Source organism: Pipistrellus kuhlii, unplaced genomic scaffold (assembly GCF_014108245.1).
Source record: "Pipistrellus kuhlii isolate mPipKuh1 unplaced genomic scaffold, mPipKuh1.p scaffold_m20_p_4, whole genome shotgun sequence".
NCBI lineage: Eukaryota > Metazoa > Chordata > Mammalia > Chiroptera > Vespertilionidae > Pipistrellus > Pipistrellus kuhlii.
This window is the reverse complement of record NW_023425540.1, coordinates 80849047-80867307: the sequence shown is the minus strand read 5'-3', so window position 1 is coordinate 80867307 and position 18261 is coordinate 80849047. Positions and strand designations below refer to the sequence as shown.

At 38.7% G+C, this 18261-nt stretch overlaps 1 protein-coding gene across 5 annotated transcripts in view; it reads left to right on the top strand.

Moving 5' to 3' along the window:
* The window catches only part of RRN3 (RRN3 homolog, RNA polymerase I transcription factor), a 32530-nt gene extending 14269 nt beyond the window's left edge, over window positions 1-18261 (top strand). For 4 of the 5 annotated variants that reach the window (XM_036410876.2, XM_036410877.2, XM_036410878.2 and 1 more), the window contains 10 exons: window positions 75-173; window positions 2592-2684; window positions 3537-3675; window positions 5391-5521; window positions 7458-7588; window positions 8442-8626; window positions 11106-11214; window positions 13445-13597; window positions 15016-15103; window positions 16449-18261. In XM_036410876.2, the coding sequence (XP_036266769.1) occupies window positions 75-173; window positions 2592-2684; window positions 3537-3675; window positions 5391-5521; window positions 7458-7588; window positions 8442-8626; window positions 11106-11214; window positions 13445-13597; window positions 15016-15103; window positions 16449-16580 (1260 nt within the window). In that variant the 3' untranslated portion in view covers window positions 16581-18261. The remainder of the gene's footprint in view (window positions 1-74; window positions 174-2591; window positions 2685-3536; window positions 3676-5390; window positions 5522-7457; window positions 7589-8441; window positions 8627-11105; window positions 11215-13444; window positions 13598-15015; window positions 15104-16448) is intronic. The other variant, XM_045571284.1, reaches the window with a different exon arrangement.

Genomic DNA, 18261 nt, shown 5'->3' with positions numbered 1-18261 from the left:
AGATTATGTAATTGATGCTTTTCTTACATAACTGAAACATTCTCTGTTGAAATGTTTATTTTTTCCTATTTTAGGAATGTTATGTTCATAACTTACTAAGAATTAGTGTGTATTTTCCAACTTTGAGGCATGAAATTCTGGAGCTTGTTGTTGAAAAACTACTCAAATTGGATGTAAGTATTTAATAGTATGTTTTCCTCCTTGATTTTTCTTTATTAAATATATTTGTTATAATCATAATATGTAAAACAGTAGCAATGGTAAAGAATCCATAGTTCCACTTTTGATTCATTTATTTGTACATTTCTTGAAATTCATCCGAGTGCTGGGGGTTATAGACAGTCCCATCTCTCATGGTTGGGGCTCATGGCATTAATTAGACAGTTGCACCAATATAAAAATGTAGTTGAGGTAAATGTTATGAATGGAACACACACATTGCTATGACCTGGGAAATCTGATGTAATCAGGAGTCAGGAAAGCATTTTTTTAAAAAAATATATTTTATTAATTTTTCACAGAGAGGAAGAGAGAGGGATAGAGAGCTAGAAACATCGATGAGAGAGAATCATCGATCAGAGGCCTGCAATAAGGTGCAATAGGAATGAAAGAAAGTGGATTCTCTTGACATTGTGGAAGAAAGGTGGACTTGGTCCTCTAGACTGAGTTGGAAGTGGAGAAGTAGGGATTAAAGAAAAGAATCCTTCAAAGGTAGCTCACTGTGGAATAGAATCTTGGTGTTGACATTAACAGTATAAGAAAAGCCTTAAGGAAGTTTGAAGATTGATGAGCTCCATTTTGGATGGATACTGAGGTGTGCAGGTTGGAAGCTGACAGGTGAATACTCACCAAGCAGCTGTAGCTGCAGGTAGGGGATTGAGTATAAACCTGTGGAATGATGCAATTTAGGATAGGAGAGAGGAAGTATGATTGGAAGTGGGAGGGAAACCAAGAGTGTGGATATGTGGGGAGGATTTGGAAGAAGGAAGGGTTTGGTCAACAGCATGAAATATAGCTGCCATTTTAAAGGAGAATTAGAAAAGCTAGAGTCCTTGGATTTGGTGAGGGGGGTAATCTGTTGCTTTGTCCAAATGGAGGGGGACACAGCATTTAGAGAATCTGGATGGTTAGGAAGTGAAGTTGCTGAGAGATCTCTATGAGGTCTGTGGTGTAAAGAGGATGAGGCAGGGAGAGCGGCAAATGTTAGTGTTGGGGAGGCTTGAGGTTTGTGGACTGAAGGGATGAGTTGGAGAACATTGGTCCTGCAGGGGAGAAGAAGGCTGGAATGAGGCAAGTCTAGCAAGTGCTGGGTGTTCGGCAGGCTTCCCCAGTGCTCACTCAGAGTCAACCTCTGCCAAACTGCATCCAGAATCTTTGTAAAGTCTTACCTGGTCTGTACTTATGGAACATTTTAGAGTGCATTTAGGAAGATGGTCATGTTTAGATAGCAATAAAGGCATGATTTGAATGATATATATATATATATATATATATTTTAAAATATATTTTATTGATTTTTGTACAAAGAGGAAGGGAGAGAGATAGAGAGTTAGAAACATCGATGGGAGAGAGTCATTGATCAGCTGCCTCTTGCACACCCCCTACTGGGGATATGCCCGCAACCAAGGTACATGCCTTTGACCGGAATCGAACCCAGGACCCATCATCAGTCCCCAAGCCGATGCTCTATCCATTGAGCCAAACCAGTTTCGGCTTGAATGATATTTTAAAAAGATATTTGAAGGGTTAGATAACAATGAATATTCATACTTCAGATTTAACTTGCATTTCATCATTTTTCTGCTCAGTAAATTGATGATATGCTTCTTATTCATATACAACATGTATGTGAGTATCTTGTGTATAGTATGAGTTGGAATAGATACTGAGTTTGTAAAAGCTATCCAAATTTAGACTAGTATACCACATATGCTTATATAAAATCATGCTGATTTTATATAAGCATATAGCAGTGGTTGGCAAACTGGGGCTCTGTTGACTAATGAGTTTGCCGACCACTGACCTAGACTCTTGATCCCAATAATTATAGGCTGGCCAAAACCTGTTTGGTTCAATGGATAGAGCATCAGCCTGCAGACTGAAGGGTCCTGGGTTTGATTCCGGTCAAGGGCATGTACCTTGGTTGCAGGCACATCCCCAGTGGGGGGAGTTCAAGAGGCAGCTGATCAATGTTTCTCTCATCGATGTTTCTAACTTTCTATCCCTCTCCCTTCCTCTCTGTAAAAAATTAATAAAATGGATATATTTTTTAAAAATAATAATTATAGGCTGTTGTTCCTTGTGATTAAGCCCCTATCCCAGTGGTCAGCAAACTCATTAGTCAACAGTGCGGTAAACTACAACTCGAGCGCCACAGTTTGCGGACTAATGATCTATGGTAAAAGGAGCTTGATTTATGATCTTGTAATTTCCTTCATGATCCAAACCAATTTTAGGTTTGTACTTTAATTATGTAATGAGTTACAGTGCTTATCTGGACACCTGTAAGGTATATACATCAAATGAATTTTCAGTTCCCGAATAATGTATTTTAAATGTTTTGTTTTGTTTTTTTCTTTGTTATAATGTAGGTGAATGCATCCCGGCAGGATATTGAAGATGCTGAGGAAATAGCAACTCAAACTGGTAGTGGAACAGATGCCACAGAAGGACTATTTAATATGGTCAGCATTTATTAGTAAAAGCAGTCAGACCTGACTATATGAGTCCCAGAGGGAGGGAAGAGACAGCTAATGGCATACCATCTCCTTCAAGGCTTTAGTTTAAAACAGTAGTTCAAACTTGAAAATCGTGTGTTTTTGTTTTGTTTTGTTTTTGTGTGTTTTGTTTTTTTTGGAAGTGATTTCTGAAATGAAGTAGTTTGCTTACTGCAACATGTTGATTTATTTCCAAGGTTTTAATTTGGGTTTGGGAAAGCATGCTTCTCTTTCATTCTGTTTATGTTTGTTTTTGTGACCACATTATTATTGGTGAGGGAGTGAAAAATAGAAGAGCATACCAATTTAATTTTTTTAAATACATTTTTTATTAAATTATTATCTGTGTACATATTTTACCATTGCGCCCCCCCCCCCATTTAATTTTTATATATTATAAGTTATATACCTTAACGCAGTATTTCTCTACCTGGGAAATTTCTTAAGTTGGGTTCACTGGGAGGAGAGCCTGAGATGGGGATTTGGGTGTCCTTGGACAAGGGAGTGAGGAAGCAGAAAAGAGCAGAGGGGAAGGACTTGGGGGGTGCCAGGAGGTGGGAGCATCTGTGATATTTGTGTGGTCACACCCTGCGAGGGTCTTCTAGGTAAGAATTAGAGGCTGCGCTCTGAACCTGTGCTTTTATTTTGAATTTCACGATTGGTTCTGATTTACACCTCTGGTTGAGAGCTGCTGCCTGGAATGGTATATATGTATTTTCTTTGTTTTATCTTTTAAAGGAAATAATCACCTCTAACAGTTTTCTCACTAAACTACTTCTCCTGAATTTTTAAATGTCAACTTTTACATTATCTTTAAAGGATGAAGACGAAGTACCTGAAAATGAAACAAAGGCTGACCCTGAAAGGCTCAATCAGATGGCACATCCTGTCGCCGAACGCCTGGACATCCTGCTGTCTTTACTTTTGTCCTACATTAAGGATGTCTGCTATGTAGATGGTAACAGCCTATTATAGTCACAATAGCTACTATTTATTGAACACCTACTAGGCAACTGGTTCTGTGCTGATAGAAACCCTGTAAAAATCACGATTGTAAGTATGAGGAAAAGAAAGTTTAGTGAGATTAAGTTACTTGCCAATATATCGGGTCTAGTAATAATTAATGTCGTTTTAAACATTCGTTTAAAATCTTGCTTGGCGTTGACTTGTATTGACATAACCTTCAAACACGTGGTATCTACAGAACGTGTGAAGTGCAATTAACAAGTTTTGCTTGAAAAAGTTTGTGTTTGGTTTTTGTTGCAAAACTAGGGCTAAGAAGATGGCGGATGAAGAGCATATTCGGCACTGCATGCTTTACGAGTTCCAATTAGGAAGAAAAGCAAGTGAGGCTGCAAAAAAACATCTGTAGTGCTCTTGGTCAAGATGCAGTTAGCGCCAGAAAATGCCAGCGTTGGTTTGAGAAATTTCGCGAGGGAAATTTTTCGTTAGATGACAAGAGTGGTCGAGGCCGTGTGTCCAATTTTGATCAAGAAGCTCTTCAAGCTCTTTTGGTGCAAAATCCTCAAATTACCCAACAAGAGCTTGCGACAACTTTAAATTGTTCACAGAAAACCATTTCCAATCAATTGCGTGCACTTGGCAAAGTCCAAAAGTTTGGAAAATGGGTTCCTCATGAGTTGACCGACAACCGTAATCAAAGAGTCACAATTTGCAGTTCACTCCTCTCTCGTCAAAACCGTTTGCCGTTTTTAGAGCAAATTGTTACCGGAGATGAGCAATGGGTGCTGTATGTTAATTTGAAAAGGTGGCCTCAATGGTTGGACAAAAATGAGGCTCCGCAGCCCACGCCAAAACCTGACTTGCATGCGGAAAAAAGTGATGTTGTGTGTTTGGTGGAATTTTAAAGGAATTCTTCATTATGAACTTTTACCATCTACCCAAACCATTACAAGTGCAGTGTATAGTGCCCAATTGGAAAGGTTAGCCCAAGCTTTAAGAGAAAAAGAACCCGCGCTGATTAATCGGAAGGGTGTAATTCTTCACCACGATAATGCACGACCGCATACTGCAAGAATCACTGCTGAAAAACTGCGCCAGTTGGAATGGGAAGTTCTCCCTCAACCTGCATATTCTCCTGATTACCATTTGTTTCGTGCTTTGCAAAACTTTCTTCTTGGAAAAAAATTTAATAATGAAGAATGCCTCAAAAATGCATTGACCGAATTTTTTGCATCAAAATCACAAGACATTTAAGAATGGTATAGTAGACATAGATATATGGCGCTCAGTGTTAGAACTGAGGTAGAGGGTCTTGGTACTGAAGTGGACAAATCCTCTGCTTTTTGTCTTCATGGAACGTTTAGTTGCATGGGGCATTTTGTACATTATCATAGTCATTTGCTTTAATATGTACCTAGTAGTAGGATTATTGGAATAAAGGACTTCTGCCCCATGAATTGTAAAATTGCCTTTTTGAAGGGTTCACATTGTGGCATCAGAGCAGTATGTGAGAGGTGAGGGCCTGCTTCCTGCCAGAGCTGAGTTATTACACTTGAGAAGGAAATTTTGTGCAAAATAAAAATGGCACAAATACATCCATTTCTTAATGGTTTTATTTCTTAATGTTTTTTTTTTCCTTAATAAAATAATGTATTATAAAACTTGAAAATAATGTATTTATAAAACTGAAATGCCATATTTTCTCTATAGGTAAGATTGATATCAACAAAACAAAGGATTTATATCGAGAGCTCATAATTATTTTTGATAAACTCCTGTTGCCCACCCATGCCTCCTGCCACGTTCAGTTTTTCATGTTTTATCTCTGTAGCTTTAAATTGGTGAGTATGTCAATATTATCATAAGCTTATTTTATTCTTGCCCATGTTTTCCCTTAAAAATTGGGGGTGGTGGGAGTAGGGAAGGGAGATCATGAGGTTTTTCTTTCTTTGTGGGTTCATTTTACTAGTACCATTAATAAAGTACATGCCCGCCCTGGCTGGTTTGGCTCAGTGGATAGAGCATCGGCCTGTGGACTCAAGGGTCCCAGTTCGATTCCGGTCAAGGGCATGTACCTTGGTAGTGGACACATACCCAGTATGGGGCATGCGGGAGGCAGCTGATCAATATTTTTATCATCAATGTTTCTAACTCTCTGTCCCTCTCCCTCACTGTAAAAAATCAATAAAATACATTTAAAAAAAAGTACATGCCCTTAAATATGTAGTATAGAGCTGAGCAGAGGGTATTGTTATTGCTGTCTTCCAGCTCAGCCACGTGCTCTGAAAACATCATCCTGCATTTGGTCCACTAGGTGGTGCTGGATTAGAATCTCAGATGGGATATTTAACTTCATTTTTTTAAGTCTCTCTTAGTTGATCCTGTGTAGCCCAAACTAACTCTTTAATCTATATTTTATAACTTTAGGGTTAGGTTTTCTAAAAAAATGATTGGAAGATTCTACTCATTTGTAATTATTTTGTAGCTTTCTAGAACAATCGGTATTTTCATGATTAAGAAGGTTAAAGTCAGTCTGTGTCAAAGTAGAGGTTAATAGTTTTTGAAAAGAGCTATTTGGAAGAAATTGGAAGTTGCAGTCTTTGTTAAACAGAAGCTTACTCAGTCTATCTCCGTGGTCAGCAAACTGAGGCTCGCGAGCCACTTGTGGCTCTTTGTCCCTTTGAGTGTGGCTCTTCCACAAAATACCACAGCCTGGGCGAGTCTATTTTGAAGAAATGGCATTAGAAGAAGTTTAAGTTTAAAAAATTTGGCTCTCAAAAGAAATTCCAATTGTTGTACTGTTGATATTTGGCTCTGTTGGATAATGAGTTTGCCGACCACTGGTCTGTCTTTTTCTGTGATTGGCGTAATTAGTCAAGTGACTCACATACTGGTCAAATTCAATACATGCAATCAAACACTGGAAGGTTACTTTGAACTCTGAAAGGTCCTGCAGGAGGGGTTTCCATGTGCATGTGGATTATTGCTGGTTTCCAGTTCTTGCCAAAAGTCAGGATCACTTTGTAGAGCTTTTAAAATAGGTGATTGCAAATCCCTGTCACAAACCTACTGAATCTGTTAGGTTGATTTTGATTCTTAGCTTGTTTTGGGATCCATTGGATTATTTAATGCTCGGGAGCCTTTTTTTTTTTTTAATATATTTTATTGATTTTGTACAGAGAGGGAGGGAGAGAGATAGAGAGTTAGAAACATCGATGAGAGAGAGTCATCGATCAGCTGCCTCTTGCACACCCCCTACTGGGGATGTGCCCGCAACCAAGGTACATGCCTTTGACCGGAATCGAACCCGGGACCCTTCAGTCCCCAAGCCGATGCTCTATCCATTGAGCCAAACCGGTCTCGGCTCGGGAGCCTTTTGTTTTTAATATTATCTCAAGGTGTTTTAAAAATAAGAACCATGACAACTGTTATTTAGCGATATAACAGAGGTACCAGAACTTTCCTACATTGGTGAGTTAAAAATCTTAGGATTCAGATAGCTAGAATACCTTAAGCATTTAAAAAGACCAGACCAGCCGAAACCGGTTTGGCTCAATGGTACAGCGTCGGTCTGGGGACTGAGAGGTTCGATTCCGGTCAAGAGCATGTACATTGGTTGCGGGCACATCCCCGGTAGGGGGTGTGCAGGAGGTAGCTGGTCGATGTTTCTCATAGACGTTTCTAGCTCTCTATCTCTCTCTCCTCCTCTCTGTAAGAAATCAATAAAATGTATTTAAAAAAATAAAAAGACCAGACCAACACCTTCTTTTATTATAGGGATTTGCAGAAGCATTTTTGGAACATCTCTGGAAAAAATTGCAGGATCCGAATAATCCTGCCATCATCAGGCAAGCTGCTGCAAATTATATAGGAAGCCTTTTGGCAAGAGCTAAATTTATTCCTCTTATGTAAGTAACCTAATTTTTCCAAGTGTATGTATGTATGTGTGTGTGTGTGGTGTGTATGTATATTGCTTTAAAAGATTATAGCATTCTCAAGTCAGAGAAGTATCTGCCTTATGTTTAGAGGCAATTTCTAAATAAAACATTTCCTGTTTTATATGTAAAACCTCATGTAAAGCTCTCTGTTTAGAATGGCTGTACTTGAACATGAAGATTCATTTGTCTCCATGGGTAGTGTGCAGTGTTGTATACTATTTTGATTCTTTTTATAGGTTTCTCATTTTTTAATTTGTATTTTGAATCAATTATGTCTGTTAAAGCTGAAGAAAAAGTCCTTGTAAAGGTAACAGAAAAATCTATGTAGGAGGCCAGCTCTAAGCCTATTTCTTCCAGTGATCCAGGAAGATATCTTTGGGCAAGGATGCTATTGGAGACCCTTAACAACTACAGCTATTTGGCCATTCTGTCCTGAATCGTTGACAAGGGCTTCATTAGAACTCCATAGGGAACGGTGAAAGCATTTCTCTTTTCCTTGCAAGCTTTTGGTAAACACCCTCTGTTCTTTTGCCAAATCTCTCTTAAGAGGATTGGGGGGTGGAGGGAGCATTGGAGAAGCTTTTCTGTGTTGATGAGAAACTGGTGTCCATCTCATCCCTTGGGACTTCCAGGGTTCTTAGGGCCTATTGTCCCCCCACCCTACCCTGCATTTCCTTCGTTTGATTCTCCTCTGTGCCCCTGGCTAATATATAAAGAAGCCTAAGGATTGACTTTTAGTTTGCACTGAGAGGCATTGTGTTTTCTGTCACTGTAGTTTTTTTATGAAGCCAGTGGATTTGACTTGAATTTTTCTTCTCTCTAGTACTGTAAAATCATGCCTAGATCTTTTGGTAAATTGGCTGCACATATACCTAAATGACCAGGATTCAGGAAAAAAGGCATTTTGTGATGTTGCTCTACATGGACCATTTTACTCTGCCTGCCAAGCTGTGTTCTACACTTTTGTTTTCAGACACAAGCAACTTTTAAGTGGAAACCTGAAGGAAGGTCAGTGATGTGGGATTGGTGGATGTGAACTGGATTTTCCTGTGTACTAGTCACCCTTTAGAATGCAGATTTGTTACTTTTTTAAAAATTTGTTGAAAACTCTGGAGTCAGAAAACTGCACCTGCACACAAACTTTTATAAATTATTTCAAGCAGCATATAAGCCCCTAACACTTCCTTAAGCGTCCTCTGAAAAGCTGATGGGTTTGAGGTTGAGGACCTTTAGAGGGTGGCATCCAGAGTCATGTAAGATGTGAGGATGCCCTTCAGGCGGGAGGCCAAGCACTGCACTGGGCCAGCACCATGCTCAGCTTCCTGTGCACCTCCTTGTCCCTGTGACGGCCCAGTGAAGGGCAGTCATCCCCACTGGACAGAAGACACCAAAGCACAGGGGAGTAGTTCATTGGCAGGATTGGAAATTGAAACCAGGCGAGGATGGCTGTAAAGCTGTGTTCATAATGATTATGCACCTTTATCTAAAGACTTAAGTAAATGACTGGTTTTCAATTTTGCTAATGTCTAAGGGTTTATTATTTAAATCTACCAGGAGAAGCTTGTTTTTTGGGTTATTTTAAATTTTAGTTGAAGACCCTCCTGGTAGCGATATCAGCTAAACAAAACAAATTTAAATGTTTTGTTTTACTGTCATGAATAATTCAAATGGTTTAATAGGCTGTTTCCTCTACACTTGAGTTTCTTAAGCTGTGCACTTACCTTTGGGCTGGATAATTTTATGTTGTGGAGGCTGCCTTTGCATTGTAGAACGGTTAGCAGCTGCCTCCTCACCTCCTACCCTCTAGATGGCACTAGCACCCCTCCCCATCCTATCCTCTTGTGGCAACTAAAACTGTCTCCAGACACTGCCAGATGTCAGCTAGGGGCACAATTGCCTTGAGTTGAGAAGCACAGCTCTAAACGGAAACTTGTGTGCATTACATATTTTTATTTACATCTGTATACTTCTGAAAAGATGTGGGGTTTAAAAATTAATTGTATGAACTAGTGATAGGACAAGGCTTTATCACAAGGTAAGTAAAATCTCTACATTTCTGTGTGAATAAGTGGTAAGGTTCTTGGTAAAAAGAGTATTTCTTCTAAGCCATAACATCCCATTTAAAAAGTTTTTGATTGATTTGAGAGAGAAACATCGATCTATTGTTCTACTTATTTATGCATTCATTGATTGATTCTTGTATGTGCCCTGACCAGGGATCAAACCCTTAACCTTGCTATATCGGATGAACCTGACATCTCATTTTTAGTAATTTTTATCAATATATACATCAAAGAATTTTTTAACAGAAGTATTTAAGCACAAGTTGGTCTGCTTACCTCTTAAAATAGGTATGGTATCTTTCTTTTACTGATATAGGAGATAAGTATATTTATTATTTCCAGGACAGTGAAATCTGTCTAATTTTCCATTCTAAATCCATAGTTCTCTTGTGTGTGTGTGTTTTGTTTTTTTTAATGTGGAATACAAACAACTAATGCACATTCAAAAATATGGTCAATTTTACTAGTAATTTAAGATGTGCAGGTCTTATGGGCTTGTTTTTTTTTTGATTGCTTGTCAGATTGACTATATACACCCACACATAGTATATGGAATTCAAGAAGGAGAAATTTCCACACTCTACAGGGATTGGAGACTCAATCGTGTTGCCAGAACTTTTTAATGATTTCATGGTTGTTAGCTGAAATAAAATCATATGGCCTTTAATCTCAGCATATGCTGTGCTTACATATCTGAATTTCAAATTGTCATACAAGCTGATAGCCCACTAGGAATGTTTGCTTTCTTTGAAGTCCTGGATCTTTAAAAGAGTAATCAGCCCTGGCCAGTAGCTCGGTGGTTAGTGTCAGCCTGTAGCCCAAAAGGTTGGGTTCAATTCCCAGTCAAAGGCACGTACCTTGGTTGCAGCTACCCCAGCCTGGGGAGGCACATACAGGAGGCAGTTAGCAACTAATAGATGTGTCTCACATTGATATTTCTTTCCTCCCCCCTCTCTTCCTTCTATTATTTCTAGAAATCAATGGAAAAAAATATCCTAGGGTGAGGATTAAAAAAAAAAAAGAAGAAACAGTTTTCTTTAGAAAAATTGTCTTAGTCAAAATTGGCTTAGTGCTTAAGCCTAATGACATTCTTCTGGGCTCCACATTGTATGACTATCTACATGGACCTTTATTTGTTTTAGTTTATTTATTTATTTTAAAATATATTTTATTGATTTCACAAAGGGAGGGAGGGAGAGAGAGAGAGAGACATCAATGATGGGGATCAAAGCCACAACCTAAGCTTGTGCCCATTCATAAGACAGTGCTCAACCACTGAGCCATGCTGGCCAGGCTACATGGACCTTTATTTAAAGCAGTTTCACAATGTTTAAGTCCTTTTTCTAACCCGTGAAAAAAAATCTGTGCTGTTTTAAGACTGTTATTTTTGTATCTTTTTAAAAACCTTTTGTTTTTAATCAAAGGTTTGAGGTACCTTCAAAGTCTAAATTTTGAACGTATAGTGATGAGTCAACTAAATCCTCTGAAGATTTGTCTGCCCTCGGTAGTTAACTTTTTTGCTGCAATTACAAGGTAAGTTATTTGTACTTTGTTGGTGGAAGGTATTTACAAGTAAATTTATATCAGTACTAGAGGCCTGATGCACGAAAATTCGTGCAAAAGTAGGCCTGCCTTCCCCCGGCTGCCGACTCCAGCTTCCCACCTCCAGCTGCTGGCAGACACCTGTACCCCCGCGGCTTCACTCTGGCCTCGGCTTTGTCTGGAAGGACATCTGGTCTAATTAGCATATTACCCTTTTATTATTAAAGATTGTTGTTGTAAAATTCCATTAAATTTCTGTGAAACAATTCAATAAGATTAGTTAAGTAAAATACAGACATTTAAAAACCAGTAACCCAATATTTGCAGGAAACACTGTTGTGCACCAGTTGTTTTATATTTTGGTGCTAATCTTTATGCAGAGAGTAATAATTGAGCAGAAGCCTAGACACTTTGAAATACATAAGGCAACTAGTAACCTGAGAGGTAGAAACCAACGATGTTTATTAGAGTGACTCCTATAATAGTAATAAAAATAGACTGGGCATGAGATAAATCTCCAACAATAGGGGACTGGTTTAGTGAGGGACTGAATTATCTCGGGCCTTGTAGCTATAGCTAATGCGTAATTTTACTATATGCCTGGTACAGTTTTATGTGCTTTACTTAGAACTTACTGAAAATTCACACAATCTTATGGACATAATATTAATCCATTTATAAATAGGAAGATGGAGGCACAGAGAGATTAAATTACTTCTGTGAAGTCAGAGCTAGACTGGGGAAGAGCTGAGATTTGAATGCAGGCAGTCTGGCTCCTTTGTAAGCATTTACTGAACTATTCTGCTTTACATAGACACTGAATTGGAGATCTTGGACATTTAATCAGCATATGAGGACAGGATCATAGCTTAAAATATTGAACAGATAAGAATCTGTGCTATTATAAGAAAAAAATCATCCCTCAGTCCTTTTAGACAACTTACTGCTCTCATTCAGCAATCTTATTTCCTTTGCTGGATATCTAGTTTGAGGTTTACTTTCTCCTGAGATCTCAAAAATGGTAAAGAATCAAAAGATGTAAAGAGACCAACAAGGAATAGTGTTTAGTGGGTGAAAGGTTCCTGGGAAAACAGGAAGGGTGAGGACAGATGAAGCAAAGCAGATGACGCAGCTGCCCCCTGAATATGCTCATGGTGGGGAGTAAGGGTTGCCGTGGAGGAGCACACTGGTCAGATGAGCACACTAGGTTTGGGTTGGAGTTAGCAATGGAGGTTAAGAGTGAGGTGTGATGCTAAGAGAAGAGATTGAAATAAAGTTCTGTGTCCAGGAAGTTATGTATCATCTGTAGCTCCTGCTTTTGCTTACTTAATGGTTTTAAGATGCATTGTCAATTTGTACATCTGCTCTGTAATGTTCTAATGATTTTTAAAAATTGATTCCTTGTTATTAAGCAGTTCCTTTTTCAGTATCAGTAACAGCAGCTTAGCGACACAGTTGTATGTGTATGCTGGTGCAAAGGCACACGCTTCCTGTCACTCAGACGTGTAGCTGCTGGGTTGTAAGAGATGCACATTGTGAACTTGACCAGTGATTGCACACTGTACTCCAGTGTGGTTTTGCCAATTTACCCTCCCACCAGGAGTAGAGAGTCAAATGTGATCCTTGGCTTCTAGAACAGAAATAAACATATGTCACTTAAAATTACAATAGTGACCTGAGAATCTGAGATGACCTGAATGAATACTGTGAGGAGGAGGGTAGGAGATAGAGAGTAGCAGATGTGAGCTTAAATCCTTATGTCAGAGAAGCCATCTGATAATGATTCAAGTTGTCAAGTCATGTGGAGATAGAATATTTTTTTATTGTGAGTTTTTCAATATATTTAAATGTTTACTCCTATTCTCTTCTTTACCATTTTCTGAGGTTGTGACTTAGTCATCCTCTTTCACTACTGTCCTCATTTCTTCAAAAACCAAATTTCCCCATCATCAAATACTATCTCCTCAGTAAATACTGAATCCCCTTTCACCAATCCCTAATTCTTTTATAGACTTTAAAAATAAATAAGTAAAGACAGCTATTTTGCAAAGTAGGAAAGTTTTCTTAAAAGCATCACTTTCTGCTTTATGTTCTTTTTTTCTTGCACTTGTTATGTTTGGCAGTAACTGTGTGGTCAGTATAGTTATCACTCACGAACAAGCATGTTCATGCAGAGTAATTCCAGCAAGCTAATGCCTCTGTTGTTTTTCTTGTTCCATAGTAAATACCAGTTAGTCTTCTGCTACACTATCATTGAGAGGAACAATCGCCAGATGCTACCAGTTATTAGAAGTACAGCTGGAGGGGACTCGGTGCAAACCTGCACAAACCCACTTGACACCTTCTTCCCCTTCGATCCTTGTGTGCTTAAGAGGTGGGTGCTCCTAACACAGTCAGCCTGTCGTGAACTTAAATGCACTGTGTGTTTGCTTTTCCCAAGGTTGGGATGTAGAGTTTCTCTGTCATATGTGGCTGGCCATTTCTAGCCGTTCGTAAAGCCATGGTCATCTTGCACATGTTTTACAGGCAAAGCAGAGGATGCCTGTTAGAGACTGACTGCTGAGTGTCATAGGCACACTAGGGTTTGCAGATCTTTGCCCCATCAGGAACACAAGTTGAGACTAAAGGTTTTTGGTTTATTTTTGTTTTCCTTTAAACTTGTTGGTTTAAAGGTGTCCCAGCAGGGAGGATGCTGTCTTTTCATGGCTCATAATTTTCTGCCAGTGACTTGTGTCTTCCTCTAGAGACCACATGCTGTTGCACAGGCTAAATAAAAGCCAAGAGATTTATGTTGATGGATAATTCTGGAAAGTCAATAAGCCAGTCTTAACTTTGTATTTGTATAAGGGAGCAGAATTTTTGTTTTGTTGTTTATCCTTATCTGAGGATATTTTTTTCCATTGCTTATTAGAGAGAGTGGAACAGGGGGAAGAGAGGGAGGGAGGGAGGGAGGGAGAAAAGAAGAAGAGGGAGAGGGAGAGGGAGAGGGAGAGGGAGAGGGAGAGGGAGAGGGAGGGAGGGAGAGAGAGAGAGAGAGAGAGAGAGAGAGAGAGAGAGAGAGAGAGAGAGAGAGATATCAGATGGTTGCTTTTCCAGTCGAGCTCGGGGATTGAACCTGTTACCCTTTGATGCACAGGTGATGCTCTCTCTAATCACTGAGTCACACTGGCCAGGGCCAGGCAGGCCTTTTCCCCAGACTTACTTTTAGTAAATTGCTATAAGAATTTAAAAAAGGAAGTTCCAGCTGAAACCGGTTTGGCTCAGTGGATAGAGCGTCAGCCTGCGGACTGAAAAGTCCCAGGTTTGATTCCGGGCAAGGGGTACCTTGGTTCTGGGCACATCCCCAGTGGGGGTGTGCAGAAGGCAGCTGATCGATGTTTCTCTCTCATCGATGTTTCTCTCTTTCCTTCTCCCTTCCTCTCTAAGTAAAAAAATAAATAAATTTAGAAAAAAATCAATAAAATATATTTTAAAAAATAAAAAAGGAAGTTCTAGAATAATGTAATTTTTTTTCCATTTGGACACATTATAATTCATTGCTAGTCTATGCAAAATTGAGAAACATTTACACTTGAGAAAGAAATATGTTCCACCTATATGAATTGATGAAGTCTTATAGAGTAGAGGCCACATGAGTTACAGTTTTTACATAGAGTATTTTTTGACACTTAATATTTGAGCCATAATTTTCACTTTATTTCGGGTACTAGGTCTTGTGAAAGAAGAGCCAACATGTTCTGACCTTCACTGCAGTATTTAACTTGATTTGTGAAATATGATCTTTGTTGACAGGTCAAAGAAATTCATTGATCCAATTTATCAGATATGGGAAGACCTAAGTGCCGACGAGCTTCAGGAGTTTAAGAAACCCATTAACAAGGTAAATTTGTGATTCAATATGCTTTTTGGGAATCTCCTGTGTGGTTACACATTATAGTCAAGTAGTAAATAGCAATGTTATACTTAAAAATAGAACATTTTGGCCAGCCAGTGTTGCTCAGTGGTTCGTGTCAACAACCCATGAACCAGAAGCACATACTCAGTCAGGGCACATGCTCAGGTTGTGGTCTCAGTCCCTGGTGGGATGCATGTGGGAGGTGGCCAATCGATGATTCTCTCTCATCATTGATGTTTCTATCTCCTCCTTCCTTCCTCTCTCTGAAATCAATAAAACTTTTTTTTTTTTTTTAAATAGGACATTTTATACATTGTGCCTTTGCAAAATTCCAAGCTCAGGATATGTTCTTATGAAAAGAGTTTTTGTGTTTTTGATGAATAATTTAAACCAGACACTTCACACATTGACTTTGGGGAGTAAAGATTAATTAAAAATTAATAAATTAGATAAATAAATTTAGATCTTTATCACTTGATCATTACCACCAAGTAACAATGGCAAATATACTATGTTGATACTATAGGCAACACCTTAATTATATAGAGGTTACCATTAATTTTGTAGCTCTTTGTGTGTAGGTGGTAAAGATGCAGCATACCTTCCAGTGCATGTCAGATGGAAGTGAGGTAGTTATTGCCAGAGGAGAAAATTAGAATTCACTAATAAATAATGTCACTGTTCTTTTTTTGTTTGGCAGACTTATTTCCCCATTAAAGGTCAACTTTATGCGCCTGTCTTATAAGGAATCACTGGGAATCTCATTATTTTTCCTCATATTTTGTGTTTGAAGCCTCCATTTATTCATTCACATTGTGTTAGATACAAAAGTTATAATAGTGAACAAGAATGACATATCATGTTACCTGCCCATATTGACCTTATAATCTGCTTAAAAAATAAATAAATAAAAATCTGACTTTAAACAAATAGTGACAGTGTGTGGTGAGCAATTGAGAAGTGTGCATCAGAGGAAGTTTTTCTTTGTTAATCCTTGCCTGAGGGTATTTTCCCACTGATTTTAGAGAGTGGAAGAGAGGGAAAAACAGAAACATCGATGTGGAAGAAACACATTGATTTGTTGTCTCCTGCATGAGCCCTGACCAGGCCTCACGCTTGAGAGGAGCCTGCAACCGAGATGCATGCCCTTGACCGAATCGAACGGAACACTGATGCTCAATCCACTGAGCCAGACTGGCCAGGGCCGGGGGAAGCTTTTGAATTGTGTTTTCTTTACCTTTTTAGAAGTAGCACATCCCTGAGGGAAGGAATTCTTGGAAGCTTTTCAAACCACTTGTGATCTTGTTAATAATCTCTGTTCTCCTGATAGGAGGCGGTGGAAGATGAAGATGATGACTTTTTGAAAGGTGAAGTTGGGATTACACCGAGCTCCTTTGACACGCATTTTCGAAGTCCTTCGAGTAGTGTGGGCTCCCCACCAGTGCTGTATCTGCCAGACTAGTCTCCACTGACTGCAAGGATTTGCGATTGAGACGAACATGCCTCCCCATCCTGCCCTTTAATACCAGGGCTCGTACTGTTTGAGTTTCACATCAAACTAGAGCGTCGAGTACCTGCCTCTGGCACCATATTTCAAGTTAGACTTACTCTAGTGCGTGAACAGACGTGTTTTTTCTTCTTTTTCTTTTTGCTCCCATATAGACAGAGGAAAAGACTACCATGTGCAATATTTTATAATGGAGTTGATGATAAATGTTCAAGGCTTGGCTTGTTTGTGTATACTTAATGTATACTTTTATGTAACATAATTATTGTGAAATTTCTAATATCAGCAACAGCCTGTTTTAACAGATTGCATTTTAAACATAGGTTCTGGTGAGAGCCATACTTATAGGACTTTTCTGATCAGTGAAAATCCTCTAGAACACTATTTATAGTCTTTAGAGTTTATTTTAGGTACATTGTTTACCTCTGCTGTAACTGTCTGTGTGTTGGGGTTCAGTGGGGTGCAGAGAAAGGTAGGAGACAGTGGGGAGACGGCCAGGGCTGGTCCCACATGCTGAGAGCGGGAGATCTCCAGGGGCTTCGGAGATCAATAAAAGCCTGGAGGAAAGAGATAGGGGATTTAGGGAGACAGAATCAGCCAAATCGTCCACATGTGAGTGTAAGTGGATTTTTAAAAAAAAATGGAGTTCCATGTAAAAGTAATTCACATTGACTGAAGGTGGGGGTTGGGCTTTTTATAAAACAGCAAGCCAAGAGCAGTTTACCCCAAAGCGCCCAGGTGTGAGGTTTGAACTGGAATGACCCATTTATAGTGGAATTTTAACATGGATTTTTATATTTTTACCAGAATGAGTAGACCAGTTCTTATTTTAAAAATTTCTTGGAGAGGGTGGGTTACATTTTAGGTTATTTATGGGGTGATTTTGCTAGCAACAGTTGGCCAAGGTTACATATATTCTTTGTCCAACTGGCTATTTGTATCATGGATTCAGCTCAGTGAAACCCTAAACCCTCCTCTGTCTAGTTTTCTGGGGTTTTTTGTTTGTTTGTTTGTTTGTTTTTTAACGAAACGAGGAGTCTAAAGAACCTTGCATATAGCAAATTTGTGCGGGCACTGCTAGATTAATTTGGAAGCTCATGCATATTTAGCTTCATTCTTTATTTGTGTACTTTTTTGTTACTTGTGAAAATGTACATCTTTAAACTTATTTATTTTTCTGCCACTTTTCCTATTTTTTATTTAAAAGCAAGTAATATTTTCTTGATCGCAAATATTTTGTAATGAAATACTTTCTCTCTCTTAGAGCATAATATGCTTTTGTATAATTATATTGATGGAGATGTAGAGTTTGAATTGCAGTCGGTAAATATGCTTTGGAACAGAAAAAATTTTATTGCTTTAAAAAGTTTAGGATATTGGTGACTTTCTTTTAGTGACTTGGTGGAATGTCATTTGAGAACCTTTAGGTTCCCTTTTTTTAACTGCTGACAAAAAGGTGGGATTTTTGTATACTGGACAAAAGGAGAAAATGAAATGTGTCCATAGAAATAATGTAAGTGGAGTCTCTGGTTGGGAAGTAGCTTTACTGTAGAGGGGTATATTTATAAGTAAGTGTTTAATTTCAAAGGAGCTTGAGAAAAAACCTATTGTGACAATAAAACAATGACATGGTTAA